The sequence below is a fragment of the Hesperophylax consimilis genome, chromosome 27, assembly GCF_061612785.1.
Source record: "Hesperophylax consimilis isolate HC1 chromosome 27, BYU_Hcon_1.0, whole genome shotgun sequence".
Taxonomy (NCBI): Eukaryota; Metazoa; Arthropoda; class Insecta; order Trichoptera; family Limnephilidae; genus Hesperophylax; species Hesperophylax consimilis.
Window position 1 is genome coordinate 1,486,191 of NC_142862.1, and position 26,167 is coordinate 1,512,357.

Below are 26,167 nucleotides of genomic sequence, written 5' to 3' on the forward strand. Positions count from 1 at the left end.
TTACCGGCCATATTTTATATTAAATGCCATCCCGAACTTTGCAGATTTTCTGCGCGCCAATACTCGGTCCTCGAGTAATGTTCGGGATGGGCAGAGCATGAAACTGTCGCCAAGGCATGGGCACACAAAGGATTACAGGTTCTACTGATTGTAGTGAAATGAAAGCATGTGAAAATGACATACACTGACGTTACAGCAAATAGTGTTCAGTTTTGTTTTTAGGCCACGAACGTTTTAGTAGAACGTTGAGAAGAAATTATTCACAGAACGATTGATCAGATTCAACCTACAAAATTAATCCGCGAAAGTTCACCTCACTCAGCGGCTTGGCGGGCAGGGCAGTCCTGAGATCCATGATTGTGGGAAGCCGGTTTCCTGAAGAAGGTTCAAGTGGTGCATATTGGCGATTTCTCCTTTATAGGGCAGACATCTCGGTTGTGGCCAACTATGGGAATAAATCTGCTTGGCACTTGGAAGCTGTGTGGCCATATAATTTACAGTGGCCACATTTTAAGCTATCTACCCACTCTCTTACGCGGTGTAGCTGCCAGTCTATGGCAAGCTTTGTACGTGACATTTGAGTGACGCACCGTTGGAGGGACGTTCAATAGAAAAAAGGTTTTTTTTTGAAAAAGATGTATTTTTTTAAACTAACTTAAAGTATGACATTTTAAAAGTGCTAAGTTTTTATCTCAACGAATCAAGACAACAAAAAATAAAAGAGTACTTAAATAAAATAAAGAGAAAATATTTGACATGGCAGCTCTTATGACTTATGACATGTCTTTCATGATTTAAAACTATTGTCCACTACACAAAATGATTTGTAAAATTCTTCGTCCTTCTTCTGATTCCAGGAAAGTTCGAATTCTCGAAATTTGCATTCAATTGTGTGGACATCAAGGTGTTTTATTTCTGTGAACAAGAATGGAGCAGCAATATTCAACGTTGCAGTTATGACCAGTACGTGTAGATTTTCTATCCGTTTTCGAGCTGCATCTTTTGTATTCATTTTATTCCAACAATAACAACTAGCTTTAATATCGTATGTTTTAATCTCACCACTCCAGCTCACTGAAAAGTTTAGAACCGACCCTGCCTACCAGTATTTTACTGTTTTTACGGTTTAATATATAAATTTTGAATAATAAAACGTATACACCTAATACTCGTTTTTTTAACATAAATAAAATTAAAAACATCAGGTTATTTTATTTTTTATTTAAAGAGTTAACATATTTTAAAATTAACCAGTTCAAAAAAAAAACAAAACAGAAGCAATAAAAAAACTAAGCCATATTAAAAAATAAAACAAGACTAACTATAATAAAAAATAAAAACAACAAAAAAATCTAACCATTGTAATTAAAAACTAGAATAATAATAACTATAATAAAAAAGTAATAAAGTTAAGAATTTGATTTTTTTGTGGTATATTTCGAAACACGGCTCCAAACAGAGACCGACTTCACAGTTTGCACACCAATAACAACCTCTCCCTTCGGATACGTTTTCCTGAGTTATCTCGCTTGGAACAGCAGACCACACATATTTTTGTAGTTCTAATCGTAAATATATAAATAATAGTAAAAGTCGTAAAAAATGCAATACGAAAATTGTAATCTATGTTAATATATAAATAAAAGCAAAAGTCGTAAAAAATGCAATGAATCAGTAATTATTGAAATATAATACTTACAAAATATTTTTGTGAAGTTTTCAATAAGTTGAAACAGAAGAAAAGATTTGCGCAAACCTCGAATCCGCCGTCGGCGGCTCGCTGCGATCACACTGCGCTCCACCCGCGAGCGGCTCGCAGTAGGCTCGCGCCTACGTACTCACTTGATATAGTATCAGTTACATTACACGTTACACGGCTAGATGAGTACCCTGCTTAACGTATCTGATACTGTATCAAGTGAGTACGTAGGCGCGAGCCTACTGCGAGCCGCTCGCGGGTCGAGCGCAGTGTGCTCGCAGCGACCCGCCGACGGCGGTTTCACTACGAGCACACAGCGAGCACTAAAGGCGGATCCGGGAGGTCGTAGCTGGATACGCGGTTACCGTGGACGAGCCGTACCCACTTGCAGATTGATACAGTATCAGTTACGTTACATGCTACACTCTTGGTGAGTACCCTGCTTTGCATAACGCAAACAAGTCAAAACACGCGAGCAGTGTTCGGGTTGTCCGCGAAAACCGCTCGTTCAAAAGCATTAAGTTGTTAAAGTTGCAATATTCGAAATCGTATCTATTTATTATATTATGATGCTCACAGACATCAAGCAGCTCGTTAAAACACAAAAAGTAATAATAATAATAATCCTGAAAGTACCCATAAGGACTCAACCAAAAGAATTTTTTTTAAAATTTTACGTGTTCAGCATTATAAAACTGTACTCAAAAAATGCACTACTCAATTTTAAAGAAAAATATGAGTACCTCGCTGAACAACACACCTACACTACAAGGACAAAATTCTCAAATCTACTAAACATTCCCAAATTAAATACATCTTTCGGCCAGAAAAACCACCATTTCCATGCTATAAAATTATATAATGCCTTTCCTATTGAAATTAAAAACACCATGGATAGAGAAAAGTTTTAAAAAGACATCAAATTATGGCCAACTAAACATGAAGATGAGGAAATCATTAAATTTATGAAGTAACCCCAACGCAAGTGCGCCCTACTGTCGAATTTGGCAGCCATCTCTGGTCCGGAGCCCCTAAATACCTGAAAAAAACCCTTGACTCTGTGCAAAAACGGGCGGTCCGTTTGATAGATTCCCCAATCTTAACAAACGGACTGCAATCTTTAGAGCACAGGCGTCGGGTAGGTATGCTGTCCTTGTTCGATCGGTATTACAATGGAAGATGCTCTGAGGAACTAGCGTCATTGATCCCTTCGGCACCGGTGCGTAGTCGGGATACACGCCAAATGCGCGCCCAACATTTGTACACGGTTGACATTTGTCACATAAGAACGGGTCGCTTCTACGATTCGTTCTTAAGTTCAACAGCTCGGCTGTGGAACGAAATGCCGGCCTCTGTGTTTCCTCCCTCCTACAACATGGGACTCTTCAAGACCCATGTTCACTCCTTCCTCTCCACAAAAAGACCCTCCACACAGCATCCCCAAAGATGACATAGGCCCTGAGGGAAATTATTTTCTTCAGGGCCTCCTCTGTGGAGTTAATATTAAAAAAAAAAATAAAAAAACCTACAGACAACAAACATAAATACTTTTAGCTTAATTTATTTTATATTTTGTGGGAACCAACAAATTAGAAGATGAGGAAATCATGATCAACACATATTCAACAAACTACAGTCCACCTCGGAACAGGAATACCTAGTGAGGAGGACTGAGAAAAAACTAAATCACTTTATATCTTTATTTTCCTTAATATTGTATCTTTTTATTTTACTTTATATTGCCGTTAAATAAAAAGAAAATTTAAAAAAAGATTTAAATAAAAATCAAAGTACTTATGCAAACTGATATATATATATATATATATATATATATATATATATATATATATATATATATATATATATATATATAAAACTATGTCTCCCAGAACCACCACAATAATTATATATCTCCCAATAAGTAGACAGTATACCAGTATATTTACCAATTGTTAATATTTTTTGAAAATTTTGTACCTTTCAAATGTTAAAAAACAATGCATTGTGGAGAGTAAATTTAAAAAGTAGGTATGCCCCCCATGCAGATGTACAAATGAATAGGTAATTCAATGTGGTGCTTTTTCAGGTGTGCGCCTCCCTGGAGAACAAGTTGATAGTGTGCTGCCCCTGGGTACCAGGGCAAAACACAGGACTGGAAACCAGATGCCAGGCAAAAACAGCTACCCCTAGAGAAGGTACCTCACTATCATTTCATAAAGTTTATCGGTCACCATCACCTCTTGTGTTGTATAACCCTGATGTGTCTGTTTGATTGAAGGTGATAATTGCACAATGGCGGACACGGGGATAGCGGGAGTATACAGACCATTTGTCAACTGCCAGACAGCGAAGGAGACCGCCAATAAAGGCATTTTACCCGTAAGTACTATTCCCCTCTTTATGTGAATCTGACAATAATACCAAATTTTTTACACTCGCGGAAATTTAATCTACTATTAATGATTATTACACTTGCAATAATAATTATACTAGCAATGTATGATTATTTAAAATCAATCTTCTTAAAATAGGAGTGTCTGGTGAAAACAAGTAAAACATTGTAAAGTTTTTAATTTCATAAAAAAATTATGTTTCATAAACAATACTGTATAAATAGGAACAATACTCCCAACCTTGACATTGACAACTTAATCCCGTAGGCCAGGAGATGAAACAGTCCAGGAAGAAGAAGGGAACATTGAAATGAATGCAACAATAAATCCAACTTAACGCTAGTAATATTAGCCACTCCAGCAAAACCAAAATCGTTTATGCCTTATCCACACGATGCCAGTATTCTTGTCCGGTGCAGGAGGCTAGTATTTAAAACCAGGATAGCAAGATATTGCTAGTACCTAAGCTAGTAACACCAGCTAAGTGTTGACAGAACTAGCTTTGCTTTTATCCTAGTAAGTTAAAGGAAGCCAGTAAGCTATCGTCTCAAGACAGGATAGTTTTATACGAAGTGATTCTATTATTAGTAACGTCCCCCACTACCGAATTTTATATCCTAGCTTTCTAGTTAGCTTTGTGTGGCCGCCCAAAGCTAGTACATGATCGGTTGGTGCTCGGTGAGATGCGCTGATGTTTTTTTTGACACGATACGATTCTAAAAATGCCAAAACTAAGTAACGAGTTTTTACAGTTGTAAAATAATGTCTGTGGAATGCTTTTATTCCTTCTTATAAAGACAAATCTTTATGACACTAAAGCACACATATAGCGAGTAGCCGCAATATAGGAAATACATACAAAAGAATAACATTTTAAGTGACTACAATACAGACACCTTAAATACATAGACATATAGATATAACACAGTCAACATACTCATAGACATACACACACTCAAAGGTAGACAACATGCTTACGGCCGTTATTCACAATCCTACTGATTAACCGCTGAGCCGAAATTTTAGCTGAATATTGCCCAAAAGCACAACTTCGCTCGTTCGACGACTGAGCGATCAACCAATTAATAAAAGCCAAACTACTGGATTAAGCTTGCCTAAATGACTAGTTATTAAAAGTGTCGACAGAGTTAAAAATATTCGCGACGCCAAGATACGGTGGCATTAAAGTCAAGCTAACACATTATTTTTTAACATATTACGTACGTTTGTTTAAAAATATATAAAATATCGGTTTATTTTTTACAGTATTTAAAAAAAGCACTAATTATAAATACAAAAATAAATTCGTCAATATTAATTAAACATTGAAAGTTTTTACTTTGATGTCATTTCATTGTCTATGAAAGTGGGCGGGGCCACTTAAGAAAATCAACGGTGAAGATGTTCTGAAAAAGGCGAATCGAATGTTACTGAACAAATCACTTGGCCGATCGGAGCATGAGATTAATCTTTGGAAAAATTGGAAACAACGGCCGTTAAACACTCATAGGCTTATTTATACAATTAAATGCATATAATCAATGGATACACAATAACAGCATAAAAAATCTTGATCCATCAACCTTTTTTTAGTTCAGTGCTGTAGGTTGATTCGCTTTTTAACTCCATTGGCAATTTTATTTATCTAATATCCACGGTATAAATATACCATACACAATAATTACATGTCACAGAATTTCAAGCACAATTAAACACTTGTAATAATTGAAACAAAACTAACAATTAACTGTGGCATTTGATCATAAAATGACGACAGAATATATAAAATTAATACAAGCTCTAGAAAGAGATACAAGTACATAGAAAATATGATAAATAAGTATGAGTAGACTTAGGTTTAATTAACAATGATTTAGAAGATATGATAGTATAGCATTTTTGTACCTAGCTTCTGTGCAGTTAAACAGATCCGCTAGATCAAATAATATGGTACGCACCTTTTACTAACTAACTAGAAGGCATAAAATAAGTAAATGTTTGTTGGCCGTATATATTAGTAACTAGCTGAAGTTTACCCGGCGCCGCTCAGGCACTTAGAAATGGTTTGAGGTTGTGAATTCTAGTGTACCTGTCAACTGGGTGTATTTTAAATGCGGAAGGATTATTTTTGTATTATTATAAGTATTAGTTTCACTCGATCGTGCCACATCTTCCTCTGGTGTCCCCGACTTCTCAAGACATTCACTTCCTAGTCGTAAATTGTCCCCACGCCTCTTTCTTCTTTACCACAAATAATTATTTGATTCGTATCTTTCTCGGGCATCCCCAACTTTTTCTACTATTTAATTCACGTAGTATTATTAAATTCACATCATAACCCTTAAAAAACTACGTTATGTGAACATTCATGCAGAGATAATTAGTTAAGTATTTCTCACGCGTCCCCGACTTCCACTATTCAAACCACTTTATAAACCATCCTGGTACTTATAAGAATAGACTTTGAAATTTTCAGCAAAATCGGAAAAAAAACATAGTTTTTCGGTCTATAGGAGACAAACAAAACAAACAAGCATTTATTTTGTATAAATAGATTTTTGGAATGGACATTCTTGTATTGTGTGTGTGATCTACTTTAACTTTATATATGGAATCCGTCAAGGGGTTTCGGCATACAATTTTAAACCGTAATATCCCTCGAACAAGTAATATTTTAATTGACTTATATAATGATTTGATATCTCTTATTTGTGCATAAATACTTTTTCTTGCCGAACGCTTAGTCATAGAGTTTAGGATTGTTTGAACGTAACTTATATTTGTAAGAGTTTCCCCAAGTCGTTTTTCCGTATCTGATGGATACCGCTAGCGATAAATACATTATTTTAATTTAAAAGCAATATATCGTCAAGAGTTGTGAAATATGGAAAATCAACCAGGTCCGGAGCAGGTGCTAAGAGGAGTAAGCTGTTCATTTTTTCCTATAAACAGATGTGGACGTGTGGTTACCGCAATTATACTAGCTTGAAATTTCCTAGTAGCGTGTACACCGCTTTTGTTTGTTTCAAGCCAGGATAGTAAGCCAGAATCGCCTCCTGTGCACCGGATAGTGGTATTGGTGGGGACATCAACATACTAAATTCACGTTTGGACAGCACTGGCATTACGATTAAAACACTAGCACCGTGTAAAAAAGGCACCAATTATTAGATTAGATCAATTAGATCAATTAAAGATTGGAAATCTGTACAACTGCACTAATGCTAAATCAGAGACTTTTTCAAGAATAAATAATATTGCTACAAAAATAAAACATTAAGAAACTCTTGGCAAGGATAACCCAAAATAGAAATTAATATTAAACGGTTTAGTTAGAGGGAAGATCAGAGGATCAAAAGGTTCGACGGCTAAAATAAGGTTTTTCAGTAGCACAGTGGTTGATGTATTCCTCCCGGAGCAAGAAGCGAACCCGGGTTCGATTCTCGGTTGAGATGTAATCTCTTATGTTCTGTATCTTTTATCTTTTCTTTTCTTTAAATTTTATTAACATTGTTTCATTAATTATTAAAATCACAATGAAGACTAAACCAATTCTTTTTCAGATTTTTGCTTTAGAGGGAACGGTTCAGATTGTTTGCTGCCCTCTGGTGACAGTAGTTGAAGGTATAGTACTCAATAATTAATTTATTAAAATAATCATCATTCTCTCAATAAAATTTCTTTATTCTTGCATAAACGGTATTGTTGCTTTTGCAGGTGATCAATGCTCGGTAGTTGAAACAGGGCGAGCCGGCAAGTGTCTTCGTATTTCAAAGTGCCCTGTTGCCGTAGAGTCTGTCCTGAAGGGAATCACTCCTCAGGTGAACTTTTACAGTCTCTAATCTTACTTATATAAATTGAATTTTATTGAATCTTTGTTTACAGCACTATTTTTAATCGTGAACTTAGTTTGGGTATTTCGACAAGAGAATTTCAACGTCTTCACAATGGTTTCTATATGTTTGTATATCGGAGAGTGGTGGTAAGTAGGTGGTTCCAATAATATTTTTTTCCACTTCAGATTTGCTCAAATAAATGTTTAATGTTGTTGTTTTTCGTCTGTAATTTTCTAGTTGAGTACTTTCGTTTAGTTGCTATTAAAACACCCTCACCTCTTGAATTCGTCCAAGTTCAGATGATTTTATTGCACGGTCAAACGGGCGTGAATTTGAATAATTTGAAAGTATGTTGCCTGTTGTATGCTGATGATCAGTGGCGGCCAGCTAATATGTGCTCCCGAGCGCCGAACAACCAACAAGATTTCCGACATGACTAATCACAATACGAAACTCGGTTCGGTTATAATATCTCATTCAAAAGGTACCTACTTATTAAGCGCGCTTAACTTGCAGACCGACTTTGACTTGTACCTATGTTCGTAGCAGTTCGTTTTCGATTGCGATCCAAAATTTAACTGCTTTGTCGCATATTCTGTGGAACAGTCGAAAGCGTGGGTACATACCAGTTCATACTATTCTTTGCAAATAATACCATATCATGGACGGCGTTCGGGGTTTTACCACCACATCAGAAGGAACGGTTTATTCAGTAGAAAGTTAAACTAAAACGCGTATGTTTAATGTTATTGTCGATATCGTGGTTTCAATTTAACATCTGCTATTTTCAGCGAATGTTTCGCTTCTTCGATACAAGCATTTAAGATAAAATTTGTCATTAAGAGATGAGTGATGGTCAGATTAATTATTATCAGTTTAGTCAGTAGGTACTCGCCGTTGCCGGGCACGGTCTGTTGAATTAAACAAATTTCTTACTCTGCGAAAGTTTTTAAGTTTAATTGCAGGTTATATTGATCTTGTATATCAATTATTAATAAGGTATATCAATTGCAGGTTATACTAATTTATGATTACTTTTGTGTTTGTTCAAAGTATAAATTAAGAATGAGTTTTAATGTGGAATACATTAAGAACAATAGGTCGAGTTTTGAAAACAAAGTGATAATAAAAAATGCCGGTCCACCTAAAACCTGAACTGATAATAAAACAAGAGTGAAAATCTGGATCGAAGAAGTTTACTCGATCATTTAACAAAACAATGTATAACAAAGCTTCGTAGCTCTGTGCATGTGATCAATTGAATAGTTTATTTTGTTTTACGTGTTTAATTTACGATGTTGATTCAGTTTGGACAATCAGCGGTGTTACTGATGTAACTCACCTTTCTGAAAAAATCAAAAAACATAATTCTTGTCATTTACATTTACAAAAAGTTTTGAGCAGGTTTTAGGAAAAGTTGACATCAGAATGCAATTGGATTCAGGCTACCGTGCCTAAGTTAAACACCATAATGAGCTATTTAATAAAATCGATACAGGTCAAATTTCCCAGAACATGATTTCAATGTGACGCTTAAAACGTATGACTTCCTAAATAAAGTTCAGTAAAAGTGAACTCTGTGCAATTTACGCCCGCGACGATTTTTCAAAAGCTAACGGCGCTTTATCAATTTTACAATTTTTTATAGTACTTGTTTATTAGAAGACTTTCCCGAGACTGTGAAATTACTAAAACTTTTGTGCACTATTCATGACCTTTGGAATGACCTCAGTTGAAAGCTAAAGATGTTTCTCAACGTTAAAAAGAATAAAATCTTTTTTAAACACGTTGAGCCAGGACAGACTGAACGCACTATCAGTGTTAAGCATTGATAGAGGTCTTCGCTAAACAAAAGGAGCAGAGAATAGAACTTCTTTATAAATAGGTACGTACCTTTATTTAATTTATTTTCTGACTTAATGTGGTAATCCGGTGAACCCCCACATATTTTGACCACCGGCCGCCACTGCTGATGATGCGGGGCTGATTGCTAATAGTATAGATGATCTACAGTCTCTCGTGTCTAGGATGAACGAAGTATGCATGAAGAATGAGTTAATGATGAATGTAAGTATGTCTAAAGTAATGGTGTTTGAAAGAGAGAGTACGAAAACAGTGTGCAATATAATTGTGAATGGGGAATACTTGGAGCAGGTGGATGAGTTTGTGTATTTAGGAAGTATGTTTACGAGAGATGGGAAGGCTGACAGAGATATTGAAAGAAGGGTAAATGCAGGTAATTCCGTTAATGGAGGACTGAACCCCGTAGGCGCTAACGAAAAATTGTCCAAAGAAGCGAAGTTAGCAGTCCACAACGGAGTGCTGGTACCTACCTTGATGTATGGAAGTGAGGCATGGAACTGGCAAAGAAAGGATGAAAGTAGATTAAATGCTGTTGAAATGAGATCCCGGAGGCGTATGTGTGGTAAAACCATGTTTGATCGTGTGAGGAATGTGGAGATCCACATAGAGTGCAAGGCTGATGCAAGCGTAATGATTAAGATTAAGAAAGGGACGCTTAGATGGTTTGGGCATGTAGAGCGAATGAGCAAAGATAGGAGTGTAAGGAGGATATGTGATGCAAATGTGAATGGTAGCAGAAGTTGGGGACGCCCGAGGAAGACATGGTACGATCAAGTGATACTCGAGTCGGGCCATGTCAAGAGTCAGAATAATAGAAGAGTATGTATGAGACGATGTATGAATGTGAATGAGGCAAGGAGTGTGTGCCAAGACCGAGTTGTTTGGCGGTCCGTTCTCTCTGCCTACCCATGCGGGGAAACGGCGTGATGGTTAGTTAGTTAGTTAGTTAGTCAAGCCAGGTTTCCGTAAGTGCATATACGTCATGATGATGGGATGGAAGAGCTGTGTTTAGATCATCTAGTTTTGTTCGCAGTCCACGGATGTTTTGAAAATATATTTTCAGTTTCTTTATTCTCAGATTTTTTTATGGATGTTGACTCTTTTAAGTGACGAGGTGCTGTGGTCGAGTCAGAGTAAATCCGTACATTATTCTGTAAGAGATGTTTTTTCCTTGTAGTATTCTAGCTGTCTGGGAGTCTTCAAACTGGATTTTTATTTGTCGTGGTTTGTTATTGTTATTTTTACCTAAATTTAAGAAATTATTTCCTTTACTGCAGTTTGGTCATCCAAGATTTTGTCAGTAGCTGTTACCTTTGCACTTTCAGGTACATTGCACAAAATTATGTTTTTCGACCTCTCCGCAATTTCATTCATTTCTCGGATTGCTTCACAGATATCATGTTTTTTTGAGATAGAATATATTTTTTAATATCTTTATATGCCCGCAGTTCACCTTCCAGGGTATCAGTTTTGGCAGCTACGGCTACCGATATGCTGCGAGTTGCTGTTAAGATTTCGCATACTATCGGTGTAATTTTAGCTATTTGCTCTTTGTTAAATTTATTTCCATGGTCAAGAAGTACCTTGTTTATGGTGTTCACTGCCTTTTTTGCATTGGAGATTGGACATCCATTGCGAATGTAAATATATGTTTTTATTTTTTGTTAAATAAATAAATAAACTTTATTTTTATCCACTGTTTTAACTTCACTGACGCAAGTTTCGGATAGGTATTTTGTATAGGTGTATTTTCTGTTTTCGATCTGTTGGCACTGGGACACAAAAAACTACAGTTTTAATACTTTATTTTACTAAAATAAGCACTTTTTCCCAATATTATGTGTCGTTTAGTTTTCAGATTTACTGTAAACCGTTATTTTTATTATTTAGACTGGAGAAGAATTGTCGACGTTTGCACTGTCAAACTATTGTTGTAATTCCATTAATTTCAATGTTCCTGATATCCATTAGGAACATAAAAATTAACTCAACAATTTTTGGAGACTTATAATTAATATTATTATTAGCCACTGCAGAAAACCAAAACCGCTTAAATCCTGTTTTGGCCTCAAATCCAAATTAAAGTTTTGAAAGAAAAAGGCCGAGCAGCTGTTCCTTGATGCATTCCTCTCGGAGCGAGGACAGGTCTCGAGTTCAATTCTCTTACATGAGCTAATATTTTATTGTCTGTGACTTTTTCTCCTTCATATCTAAACAACAAAATCACAAATAAGATAAATTTTTGAAACGTAATTTAAAATAATAAAAAAAAAAAATTGTTTCAGACATGCGACATAGAGGGCAACGTCCATATTGTGTGCTGCCCTCTGGTAACAGTGGTTGAAGGTATAGTACCCAGAACTTAATCATCATTCATTACAAATCCAGTAGGCGATGCGATGGCTCCTTGATTCCCTAGGCTCACTAATCACCACATTACCGTCATTTCAAAAGGCAGCCAGTTGTTGAGGCTGAATAAGAAAGGCTCTGAGTATTTGCAACTATATCACTAGGAATTCTTGATGATATCCCGTACCGTAGACACACCATTTCTCGGTATCTAGCATATAGCTTTTATCGATAATGTCCATAACTTTTCATTGTTCCCGAGCATGAATGCAGATCCTCTACAAAACGACAGTTCCCAAATATTCTATTTTTAATGTTGTTTGTATTTTTTTTTTTATTTATTTTTTTTTTTATAGTGAATACCTCACAAGAGTCCCAACTGCTCCCGTCTGGAGCCAGTGAGACTATGGCATCCCCAATTGGGGGATGTTGTGAGGCTGAAGGTAAGTGGGGAAGGGAAAGAGGAAGGTGGGGAAGTACCTGGCTATTCAGATCTAGTCACTAAACACGGCTAAAGCCATTTGGAGCAACGTTTCAATTCTGAATGGTGGTCTTACACCAGGGCGATACTGGTAGTATCTTCCACTCTGGAACGTGCCGCAAATATACTATATATTATTTTAATTAATTAATTGTGAAATAACACAAATTAATCAAATAAAATTTATTTGCGTACGCCGGGTTCGAACCCGCGACCTTCGGAATGGCAGTCCAATGCGTTACCACTGGACTATGCCGGCCGTCAAATTAGCGATATATTAGTATATTAGCGATCTGCATTCGTGCTCGGGAACGATGAAAAGTTACTGATTTTTTTGATAAAATTTTAACGGTCGACCATGCTAGGGTAGCTTGATGGTGGCTAGAATTGTCATCTTCATGCTGTGTTGTGTTACCCTGGTGTGTGTTTTTTTTCCAGGTGATAACTGCACAGTGGTGGACACGGCGGTAGCGGGGGTATACAGGCCATTCGCCAATTGCCTGACACTGAAAGAGGCTGCCTGGAAAGGAATTTTACCACAGGTACTGTTCCTCTCTTTATGCGTCTCTGTAAATAGCAAGTTTTTACACTCATGGAAATTTTTCTTCCATTAACAAAAAAAATAAACTAGCAATGAAAATATTTCGATTTCATTTTTAGTTTTTCTCATATTCTTGTCGCACGGATCACCAACGTATTAATTCATCGTATTTCAATTTTACACACTAAAAGACACCAAAGGTCATAATCTGAAGTGATCAGATTCAATAACAAGATTGCTCTCCCACCTTGACTATCAGTCTATGAGTACTTTGACCACGGCAAGTTGGTCCCGTTAATGGAGATTTAATTTCTTATTTTCTGTGTCTTTTTCTCCTTTACTTTCTTTAAATCTCAAAAACATTGTTTCATTAAATTGCGTACATCTAAATAAAGATTCAAAACCAACAAACAAGTAATTGAATTGTTTCACAATGAAAGACAGCGAAAGATGCCGCCAGTAAAGGCATTTTACCACAGGTAAAAAAGAAAACAATAAAACCTAAAATAAAATAAGTAGGTTAAAATGTGAACAGAAATTAAGAATAAAAAAACCCAAGAGATCGCCCCTCACGTAGATAGATATTCAATATCACTAAAATAACATCCTGGGGGTTAATGCTAGAAGTGTCTGTCATTTAATTTAGGTACCGTACTCCAAAACCTCCCTTATTAAATATTATTAATACCAATATCAAGTGCTCTAGATTGATGAAATTTTTGTTCTTCCCTTTATGCGTCTCTGAAAATAACAAGTTTTTAAATTCACGGCAATTTTACCTTCTCTTGATAAAAAAAACTACAAAAGAAAATATTTTGATATAAAACGTCGGTTCGCTTTATAAACTCCGATCCCATTTTCGGATCTACTTGTATTCTGTTCGCTCATTTTCGTTCTTCATGAACGTTGTAATTTGATGAATTGTTCAAAATTCTCCGAAACAACCCGTCCTAAAACTTAATTTTGTTTTCAGATTAGCGCTATAGTGGATACCGTTCAGATTGTCTGCTGCCCTCTGGTGAAAGTGGTTGAAGGTATAGTACCCAGAACTTGATCATCATTTCCTAGGCTGTCTCGTCACCACGACACCGTCATTGCGAAAGAACAACTTGAGTGTTTGCAATTTTTTCACAAGAAATTCTTGATGACACATCTTACCGTAGACTGTAAAACATCAATCCACTGACGCACTTTACTTCTGGATTGCGTTTAGAATCTTCATCGTCATGTTGTGTTGTATTGTTTAACCCTGATGTGACTATTTGTTTGAAGGGATGAACTGCACGATGAAGTTCACGGGGACTGCGGGAGTGTGCAGACCATTCGCCAACTGCCTGACAGCGAAGGAGGCCGCCAGTAAAGGCATTTTTCCACAGGTACTGTTCCTCCCTTTATGTGTCTCTGATAATAACAACATGTTTGACTTTGCACTCCTAACATGAACTTCATTTGCTACAGAAATGTGACTTAACTGATAACGAGTCGGATTTGGTGTGCTGCGCGGAGGCTGCCTGTCCGCCGCTGCCGAAGGGACTTATCACTCAGCTACCGACTGGCTCTAAGGCCGCAGACTGTGAGTTTTGTTAAACCTGACCAGAAATATTCTAAAACTATGCTACATTTCTGAAACTCTGTTAATGTTCAGTAGAGAACTATAAAAAAATACTTACAGTTTTGTCGTAAATACACCTAATACAAGTTGGGGCAAAAGTATTCACCTAATTGGTAAACGCTATAACTTTAGCAAATGGCGCCAAATGTCTATTAGGTTTTGAAATTTGTGAAGTAAACAAACGCAAAATACAAATCGACAAGACATGAATTGGTTTACTTTGCAAGAACGCGGAATAATTGTTTCCATTTTTTGCGCAACAATTCGTTTTTCGCCAACGCGCAGCGTGAATTTCAAATAATAGAATCACGGAACATTTAAGATGTTTAAATAACAATAATTTTTCAGAGTTTGCCAATCATCTTATTTCCACCAATCATACTTTTAATAAGGACACAGGGGTTAAAATTCTTCACCGTAATAATAAAAGCAAAATATTGGATAACTTAGAAGCTCGTGAAATCAAAAATCCCTAAATAATAACGCTAGTATATTGAAAAACCAACTTAATTTATCTTTTAGTCCCATTCTAGATATATTTCCAGTGAACCGCTCTGTTATTGCTGGAATTCCCCCAATTACCCGTCCACCTTTGTTAACCTCCCTCTCAAACACCTAAATTATATTTTTTGTGTATATATCTGTCAATATTTTGTATCAAAGGTTAGTTTTAATACTCTCCTGACGAAGGAAGTGTGCTTCCGAAACCGGTAGAGTACAATTAAAATTAAAGTGGTCTAAAACAAATTTATATCTTTTATTGTAAATTATGACGAGCCACAAAGTAAATGCTTATTACAAATAACAAAATAATCGTTTCTGGGGCACCGAAAATCCATCTCCTACGGAGAGCCATTACACCCGCTCAAAATTACTGCGTGGTGTGCTGTTTATACTAGAGGAGTCATTGGGGCATTTTTTTGTGAACGCCGCTGGCCAAACGACGACTGAGGACGGCTCACGCTATAGAGCCATGATTACCGAATTTTTTCTTCTTCGATGAATTGGGACTGGAGAATATGTGGTTACAAGAGGACGGAGCAAAGGCGTACACTGCTTGAGCCACAACCGATATTCTGAAGGAAGCATTTCCGGGTCGCTTAACTCTTAAACCCTACCTGGGGTACTGGAGTACCCCCCTGGTGTTTAAAATATCAACAATTTTAACAATATTGCACTGTTGCAAAAATCGCTCTAGCTAATCTACTCTCGATAATTGGCGCGTAAGTACGTCAGGAAGCCGTCACCGCCCGGCAAGTGCATTCGCGTCCACTGGTGTTCCGGGGTACCCCAGTACCCCGTGGTAGGAATACTGTTAGTTCTTCCTTCCAGTTATACTTAAATTACTGAAGTTATTTTTCGACATCTCTCTGGTAAGTTTACACATTATTTATGATTTACTTTACTTTGTGATAATGGTTATGGAGTACAGTGTTGATAGGGAGGGCCTGCGCCCAGTAACGAGACATTCATAGACTAATAATGTGTTATGAATGTAATGACAGTGTATGCAGTGTAATGAGGTGTCTGTATTGTTTTCAAATATGGCATCCCAGACTCGAAGTCTTGGGGGGGGAGGGTTAAATTGCAGCTGCTTTGTTGGTGAATTCAGAAGATGAGCCCGACGGTGTTATCGAGGATTTCCAGGACCATTCTGAAGTCGCACCTCGTGAAGACGGTGATCAAGATAGTGTGGAAGGAGATGAAGAGTATTTAGTGCCTGACAATGACTGGGCTGGTATAAATGAAGACGGTAGGCGCTTGATTGATTCTCCATTAGTTATGTATGGAAAAGGTCATAATAAGCGACAAAGGTGGACTGGTGTTAAGCCTTCTCGCTCAAGAATGCCTCGCCGCAATATTTTGTTGCACCCACCTGGTAACGTCTTAACAGAAACCTGACATGTGACAATTGGTTCACGTCTATACCCACAGCCAAGAAGTTACTGGAAAAAGGTATAACATTAGTTGGAACTGTAAAGAAGAATAAACGAGAAATTCCTCCTGTTTTCTTGGACACTAAAAATCGAAAGAGATGCACATCAATGTTTGCCTACGACGGACCTCTCACACTTTTGTCGTATTGTCCTCTGAAGTCAGCTAAGAAGAAAGTTGTAATCATGCTGTCCACTATGCATGACAGCCCTGAAAAGGATAATGAAGTGTACCTTCCAGAAATAATACATTTCTATAATAAAACCAAATGCGGGGTGGATGTGTTCGACCAACTTTGTAAGAAGTACTCGACGTCCAGGAACATCAAAAGGTGGCCCATGTGTCTCTTCTACGGGTTGCTAAATGCCGTTATTGTTAACTCTTGGGTCTTATTCAAGCTGTTAACTAACATTGATGAAGAGAAAATAACCAAGCGGCGTGAATTTCTTAAGAGTTTTTCAATGGCACTCATAAAGCCTCATATGAGAGCAAAATTACAATAGCAAAGTTTACCCTGGGATATCAGAGAAACTATACGTGCAGTCTTGAATATTCATAGTGAAGATCATAGGCCGGTCCCTAATAATCTCAAACCTGGTCGCTGCTGTTTTTGTCCGCGCACAAAGGACAGAAAATCTCGATCTGTCTGTAACACTTGTCGCCGCCATATTTGTGTTGACCATCAATACAAAATCTGTCCTTCATGTAACGACAAAAATGTCTATTAGTTTGTATTAATAAATTTTATTGTCTTTTCTTATTACTTTGCCATAATAAAAATAATATTTTAAAAAATATCAAAGACTTTTATTTTATTCATTTTTTTGCGCGGGGTACTGCAGTACCCCGTGGTAGGAATAATTACATTCCCAGAGTGGTAGGGTTTAAGAGTTAATCTCTCGTTTTGGTGATTTGCACTGGTCGGCCAGATCACCCGATTTAACCGTTCCAGACTTATTTTTATGGGGTTTTTTGAAGTCGCAGGTTAACGTCAACAAGCCTCAGATTCTTGAAGCCTTTAAGGAGAATATTCGCCAGGAATTCGAGAACCTGTCGCCCGAAGTTCTGGCAAGAGTGATGGAAAATGCCATAAAACGGGCCCGTATGGTCATCAACTCTGGCGGCGGCCACTTGGCCGATATCATTTTCTCGACTTGATGGAATAAATTCTAATGGATTAAATAAACAAATTTCACAAGCAGTGCCAAAGTTTATCATAAAAAATACAGCAAAAGAACATTGGGTGATTATTTTTGCCCTACCCAGTACATAGTTTGAAATTTAACAATTAGTATTGTATTTTCTCAAATTCCAAACTATGCAATAGGACGATTTACGACAAAACTGTGACTTTTTTTTACAAAGTTCTTTTCTTTAAATTAATAGATTTTCAGACTTAATAATAGAGTTACTCTAACTTTAAGTAGGACACGTCAATTTATTATTTTGAGACCTCCTACCAAACCACGCATCAGAAAAAATAATTTTATGTTTTTCCTTTAGTGTAATTGTCAATATCTGTATAAAAATTCATACATAGAACTACTGTAGTTTACTATCGCTATCTAGATATAAGAATGTAAAATCTTTAGTGATTGATTAAACGTCGTCAGTTGCGAACAGCAAAACGTGTTTCAACAGTAATTGTAAAAAATAATTATTTATTTATTAGGTTTTTTTTTAAATAATGTGTTCAAATTTACTTAACCGCGGTAATGAAACAAGAAGCACTATATTAATATACACATCTGCTAAAAATGCTATAAATATCTTGATCTCTGTTAATTAGTTAGTCCCATTAATAACTATAGGGCCTTCAAACATTTACTTGTATTTTTTTGTTTCCTCTACAGACTGCATAGAGCTGGCCGAAAAAATTTACCCGTGCCAAAAAACAAGGTTCGGTTGGACTCGGAGAAACCTGTGTCCTCTGCACACACCAGACTCCAACATTGAATATAACAAGACTCCCATCTGGACTGCCGTCGAGGCCCCGTACTATGTAAGTTTCGACATTAGGTAGCTTTATTTATTATATATTAATTAATTACACATATAACAATACACCTCCTCCTCTGGTTTTAATGCTTTCGCTTCTGTCTTTTCTGAATACTGTGTGATTAAAGAAGCCCAATTCGGAAGTTTCAATGTTTTTATTAAGCCATGTCTCAGTGAAGGCGTAGGAGTCGTGGTTCAAGGTTGGTAAATTTTATTTCAGGTTCTGTAATTTTGTCGTAGTCCTCGTATATTTTGATAATATAATGAAACTTTAGTGTTTAGTTTTTTGGGATCGTTTTAACGATTGTAGGATTGTTATTATTTTTTTTTTGATATCCGTTTCACCTGAAGACTTCCTTTTTTCTAGTTCTTCTCTTAAATCTATTAAATATTTAAGTTGTAGAAAAGACTGGTCTTGATAAATTCGGATATCATTTTACAGAGTGTCTTTCTTTTTTAGTAGAATTTTCGGCCATTTAGCTTCCGGATATTTAACTTTTATACTTCTCGGTTTGTTAGTTTTCTTGTTTTCGCTGCGCTTGTAGTAACCGCTATGAATGATAGCGAGTAGATACCTCTGGCAAATACACTGTAATACACTATGCACTGTTTTTGCGGAGAGCGAGTGGTACCCGCTACCCACACAGTTCGCGTAGAATAATGTCACAAATATAATTGGGGGCACTTGACTTTTTGGTATTATTCGTTTCGAGTTATTATGTGATGGTTAATCGTGAACAAAGTAATGCACTATACTGACTTTAATGCTAAAGCATTTCAAGGAATGGAATTTTCACTATAACTTTAGGTAGAACTCTTTAAATTTTGTTTTTTTGCGGGACAGAATATTATGCGTGTGAAGTGTAGAATTAATTACAAATTAATTCCATGAAGATGTGTTGTATTAATTCTATGAATATGAAGATGTGTTGTGTTCCCAGAGACGAATTGGATCAGGTCAGAGAGGCGAGATCACCTGGCAGTTCTAAAACAACACTTGCTTAGAGATTAATATGAAGATGTGTTGTGTTCCCAGGGACGAATTGGCTTAGGTCGCAGAGGAGAAATCTCCTGGACGCCCCGTCCAGTGACCTTACTGAGTGACCGGTGGGTGGTGTGCTCTGCATACGTCATTGCCGTGATTGGGTGAGTTTATTGTTTCTTCATTTTAAAATTCAACTCCTCCTTGTAATAATGACTGCAACGATGAAAATAGACAAACAAATTGTTTGATATTTGAACGACTTAACATTAAAGATTTAAGCGCATTTAAGACGATATTTCACAAACTCGTGGTATACACGGTGTCTGGAAACTCGTGGTATAAGTGGCGAACTAATAAATTTACCTCACACAATTGACTGAGTGTTGTGAAGTCCTTTTTTTAACTCAACTCTGTATGTTCAATTTTGGGTTCAGCATGGTGGCCGTTTTAAAGGTGAGTTAAGATTACTTTTTTATATGAAATCGTACCATAAAATCATTTTCGAACAGAAATATACTAAATATTCTTGGCTGGCTAACTATCCCTATGTGAAACCCGGCGTTGCCCGGGTTTCACATAGATTTTTTCGAAATCCAAAGTAGACTGTAGCCTTTCTCTTGTTTTGAAAATTTCATCTATTTCAGAATAAAACTCTAGATATATATAAAAATCCAATTTTCGCCACCCACCTGGTGGCCTCCCCGCGGCCGCCCGTGATCGCCAGGTGATCACTCCTTCTGAAACTGCTTATATATGTCTGACCATACTAGAAAAGGAGATGAAGAGTTAGTTTCACGAGGATTTGACTTTTGGTGACAGATAAAGCACCACACGACCCGAGTGGTTTTAAACCATGCATTTCGTATTTTCAACAATTTATAACACATTTCTCTTGAACACTTAAAGTTTTAGAGTTCCTAAAAAATATAAGTTGTTTTTGATGATAATATTTCATTTGCCGAGTTGAAACAGAACTTACCGTATAGTTATACGAGATTCCATTGATCGAAAAAATCTCAAAGTATGCTCATAAAATGATAACAAAACAAACACATTTTGTTATGTTATTTAACATTTTGTAGGTATTAAAAAATTCACAGTGTGAATTTTTATATTTTAACAATTTTCGAAAAATTATTATCGTTTTTTTATAATATTATCGCGCTCACTCTAACATTTGTATTTACATATCTCCCTTCAAACTATCTTCTTCATCTTTTTGAACGCTTACTAGATAGATGTCCCTCGAACTGTTGGAAGAGTACAGTTAGCGAAATGAGTCAGTGGTTGAACAGAATCAATTCAGAAATTGGCATATATATTTAGTATTTAAGAAGTTGCTTTTAAACAGCAATCTTTGTTGTGGCTAGTATGGTACGCAGTTATTTTATTTTTCACTCAATGTTTACAAATTATACACCATAGTGTATAGCTACACTAAATTCTGCTTTATTATATGTATGTTCCGACTTATATTAATGCAATTTATTTTAAGACACTTTGAAATTAACGATTTTGTAATGTTTTCACAAGAATGAAAAATTGAATTAAATTGAATCAGTGGTTTTCCTTTGAATACAAAACCAAAACAAGTATATTATGCTGGTGAATCTCAGATGACGTAGTGATTGTATATTGTATTAGACAATTAGACCTACTTAAGATGCACATGGCAATGTTAATTTACCCTGCACTTCTTTTGTTTCAGCTCAGCGGATGTCAAGTTCGTCGGGTTGGGGGGGAAGTTTACACCTGTGTATTACACTGACACTATTTACGATGTGATAAAAATACACGTCCACCCACTATACAAATATACTTACTCACAGTCGTATAACAACATCGCCCTTCTGCAGCTTGACAGACAGTAAGCTTTTCATAATTTAAAAAAATAATGAAATAATGTTAGTAAACATTACAAAAAAAATATATATTCACGGGTCCAACCGGGATTTGAATTAAAGACCATTTGCTATTCCGGCGTTTACTCTATCAACTGAGCTATCTCCCGAACCTTCAGACCTGCCGTATTTCTGCATTCCACTTTATTAACATTTAAGTGTGTACATATTATTTTATCAACATTACAAATCTGACGGCCACCGTGGTCAAGTACTAAGACGCTCGACTAGCAATCCGGAGGTCGCAGGTTCAAATAGTAAATCTTATTTTAGTATTTTTGCGGCACTTTCCAGAGTAGAAGATACTTTCAGTATCGCTATGGTGTTCACTATTCAGAATTTAAACGTTGCTTGAGAGGGCTTAATCCGTGTTTGGTGACCAGATCTGAATAGCCAAGTACTTTCCCACCTTCCTCCTCCCCATCTCCTAGGTTAGTTCTTATTACTTATTAGCAGGAATAGTTCCTCCTGTATAGTGCCACCTCAGTGTAGGTCGACCAACAAACACTCCGTAATCCTGCGGAGTTCCATTCGATCGGCTTCTCCTTCCATTCTTGCTACATGCCCTGCTAGCGGAACAGCGCGGGTGTAAACTGTGAGCCATAAGGTTTAAGTTTAGACTTATATAGAAAGATACCCTTAAAAAATCACAGATAGTCTGAATTCTCGACAAATTAGTTCCAATTTTGAAAATAATGACACTCAAATTCAAAACCAAAGTCCTGGATATGATTTGAGATTTTCACGGGCAAAATTATTATAGTGATTTATTTTTGAGGTATTATGCCGTGTTGCGCTACCTCCTTCTTTAGCCAACGTTTCGGACAGCATATAGTGTCCATCATCGGGACTGATGTGTAATGGAATGTGAAATTACATGTTATTTGTAATTATTGTAATGCTGTCAGAAGTGGGCTAAAGAAGAAGGTAGCGCAATATGGCATAATATCCCAAAAATAAATCACTATCATATTTCTGGAGTTTATTGAACCAGAGCTACAGAGAGAGCCACAACCGACTTTAGAACCTACTCGTAATTATTATTACTATGTATCAGTAAAGTCACAATCTTTATTATTTTTATGAAATTTTATATTTTATTGTTACTTTTTTAAACGCTAAAGAAATTATTGCCATTATTTCCGATGTCAAATTACAGGTGACATGGTTTCACGAGTGTTCACGAGTGTTCACGAGTGTTCACGAGTGTTCACGAGTGTTCACGAGTGTTCACGAGTGTCCATGCGTCATGCATCATGCCGGAATATCGGCATACCGCACCTAAAGGGTTAAGGAATATTATTGTATCGCACTACCACTTCAGAGTTTTTCAAAAATAAATTATATCAATTTCAGGGTAACATTCACAAGCAGTATAATCCCAGTCTGTCTCCACACCGGCACAACTCTTCCTGACAGTGGCTTTATCCTCACTGGGTGGGATGGCTCATCCACCAGACTTGACCATAAGGTTAGAATCCTTTTCTTTGCCTTCATGATAAACAATCATTGATGATTTATTTATTTGTTTTAAGGAACATAAACCGTCTTAATATTAATTTAATGGTTCCATGATAAATCAACACATCGACAATTCAACACACCTTTAAAAAGTGATATAAAGTCATTAGAAATGCTGAAGAAAAAAAATAAACCTAACCTACTTAACCCAGTTAATAAAGTTTTTGTTTCATCGCTTTCCATGACTTTATATAACTTTTTAAAGATGTGATGAATTATCATTTTGTTGATTTATCCGGTCACCTAATTTTATATACAATGGATGATGCAAAAGAAACACACCAATTATAAATGTCCACAGATGGTTGATTTGGTAATATACAACTAAGTATTTAGTGAATGTAGACTAAAATATAAAAAGCAGGACTAAGTAACAAGTATAAAAAGGTATAAAATGGAAGTAGAACAAATGTAATACACCTATATAATGCATCATACAAGAATATATGTGTTTTTAAGTATACATGACGGATGTGGGAGTGGGAGTCAGGTTTTGGCGTTGTAGCGGGGTGGGAGAGGAAAGGGATGGGGGAATGTTGCCGCGCAAGTGAAATTAAAAAATAATAAATTAGAAATTTAAAGATAAGATAAGGTAGAATTAATTTAATCATTATGATTTTGTGCAATTCTTACCTAAAATGTGATACAATTAACTTCTGTAAAGATAGTAACTAGCAGTGAATATGTCAGTATGTATGTCTATATTTGCAAGGTTTGTTGTTGTACCAACTGCAGGTTCTGTTCATAAATTCGTTTTGATTGGAGTTGGTGTTGCATAAGAAATTTGTAAATATTATGAGATTTGTAGCAACAGAGCGACCTGCAAAGAATCCGTGCTGAAATTCGTTGATCAAATTCTTTACGACAGGGAATAAATGGTCATAGACAATATTTTCGAACACCTTTTAGAAAATGCATAGTTTTGAAATGGTCTTTATCTGATATATTGAACAGTATTGACAAATAATTTGCGCACTTGGTAATGAACAGTGGTGGGATACCATCCGGTCCAGCTCCTTCGATCCTTTCGAAGAATCGATCCTTTTTAAATACTTAGATACAAGTTCAGCATAGATTGAAACTGATCCCACCGCGCCAACCTGCTCAACTAAGGAGTCAACGTGAACGTCGTTCATGTTGTGCACCCTTTATAGGCCCGGAAAGAAACCAATCTCTGTCGAATTTTATAATGAGTTTTCGCAGTTTTTGGAACATTCAGTCGGACTCTCCGACGCACTCATTATTACAGGCGACATTAATATTCGTCTCGAGCGCGTGACATCACCAAACACTGTTAAATTCTTAGATCTATTATCCAGCTTTGGATGCCGCCAAAGGGTTGACGTCCCAACTCATGATGCCGGTGGTACATTAGATGTACTAATTTCAAAGAACAGTGATCCATCGCTTCCAGCAGAAATTCGTGATATAGGACTGTCAGGACATCGGCTTGTTTGCACTGATGTTGATTTTAACCCGCCTAAAGTACCATATAGAACAATTGTACAAGGGAATGGCGTAAATTTAACTTTAGTGATTTTCTGGAAGAGTTAAAGACCTCTCTCTTATGTACACCCAATTTTTGGGAAACAAAGACTTTTACCGAACTTTTAAAGACATATAATATAACACTTTTATGTCTGTTAAATAAATATGCCCGGACATCGTCAAAAACACGAAAAGTTCGAAAGTCTGACGGCTGGTTTGACGATGAATGTCGAAACCAGAAGAAACTTATGCGTAAATTAGAGAGGACCTATAGGAAAAACTCAAAAACAGTATACGAGTAAAATAAATTCCAAAAGATCAGAGCATTAGAAAGAAAAGATTAAATCGGAGCGAAACAACCTGCGACGTCTCTGGAACTCAATAAAGACTGTAATTTCCGAAGTCAATGTTCCAACGAAAATAGATATTACCCCGGAAGCCTTCTCAATTTTTTTTAATTGAATCCATTCATGCTTCCACATCTCACGCCCCTCCGCCAATATTCACTGTAAATTCTAAAGGAATTTTGTCTTCCTTCAAACCTACAACGCTGGAAGAAGTAATAAAAAATATTTCAAGCTCGCCTAATAAGCACTGCAGTATTGATCCTATACCGACATGGTTATTAAAACAATGTTCTATTGTTTTAGCTCCATTCCTAGTTCACGTTTTTAATAAATCACTGAGCACGGGTGAATTTCCTGAACCACTCAAGTCAGCTGTAGTTACACCAGTACTGAAAAATTCACAACTAGACGCCGATAATTTTGGTAATTATCAACCCGTTTCAAACTTACCATTTATTTTTAAAATCCTGGAGAAAATTGCTGCCGCACAAATAACCAGTCAGTTGAATTCAAATAAATTATTTGCAAAACGTCAATCTGCGTACAGAAAGTTCCACTTAACTTAAAACCGGACTACTTCGTATGTTATCAGGTATAACTCTTGCCGTAAAGTCAGGTAAATTATCACTTATCTCACTCCTAGACATGAGTGCCGCGTTTGACACGATTGATCATGAATTCCTCATTAGAAGATTAGAGGAAACATTTGGTTTGAATTCCGACATAAAAAATTGGCTGGTATCCTATTTATCCAATCGCTCAGAAGCCGTGAGGGTTGGACATAAATTTTCCAACTTCGCAACACTTTCTTCAAGGGTACCCCAGGGATCCGTTTTGGGTCTACTTCTCTTCATCCTTTTTACAAATGATGTCGCCAAAATAATCGAGTCATTTGATCTCTTGTCTCACTGCTACGCTGACGATCAGCAAGTTTATTTTTACTGCACTCCAAACGAAATCAATAGTCTCAAGATCTGTATAACCGAATGTCTAGAAGCAATAACTCGTTGGATGTCTTCAAACAAGCTGAAGCTCAATCCATCTAAGACTGAGTTTCTCTGAGTGGCCACAAACAAAGGTCAACATTTCATAGACGATTTACCTATTACTATTTCCGGCAGCGATATCATCCCAAAAACAACAGTCAAACTTTTCGGTGTCAATTTAGATTCAGACTTTTCGTTTAAAAGTCTAATAAATAGGACTGTAAGTACCGGT

The 26,167-nt window shown here is 36.5% G+C and overlaps 1 protein-coding gene across 1 annotated transcript in view; it reads left to right on the forward strand.

Moving 5' to 3' along the window:
* The window catches only part of LOC149410446 (clotting factor B), a 70,352-nt gene that overhangs the window by 36,113 nt on the left and 8,072 nt on the right, over window positions 1-26,167 (forward strand). Inside the window, exons 3-15 of the mRNA XM_089648054.1 lie at window positions 3,786-3,894; window positions 3,978-4,078; window positions 7,656-7,716; window positions 7,810-7,913; window positions 12,077-12,137; window positions 13,060-13,163; window positions 14,136-14,196; window positions 14,435-14,538; window positions 14,621-14,735; window positions 18,563-18,711; window positions 19,744-19,853; window positions 21,401-21,559; window positions 22,950-23,064. Of these exons, the coding sequence (XP_089504180.1) occupies window positions 3,786-3,894; window positions 3,978-4,078; window positions 7,656-7,716; window positions 7,810-7,913; window positions 12,077-12,137; window positions 13,060-13,163; window positions 14,136-14,196; window positions 14,435-14,538; window positions 14,621-14,735; window positions 18,563-18,711; window positions 19,744-19,853; window positions 21,401-21,559; window positions 22,950-23,064 (1,353 nt within the window). The remainder of the gene's footprint in view (window positions 1-3,785; window positions 3,895-3,977; window positions 4,079-7,655; window positions 7,717-7,809; window positions 7,914-12,076; window positions 12,138-13,059; window positions 13,164-14,135; window positions 14,197-14,434; window positions 14,539-14,620; window positions 14,736-18,562; window positions 18,712-19,743; window positions 19,854-21,400; window positions 21,560-22,949; window positions 23,065-26,167) is intronic.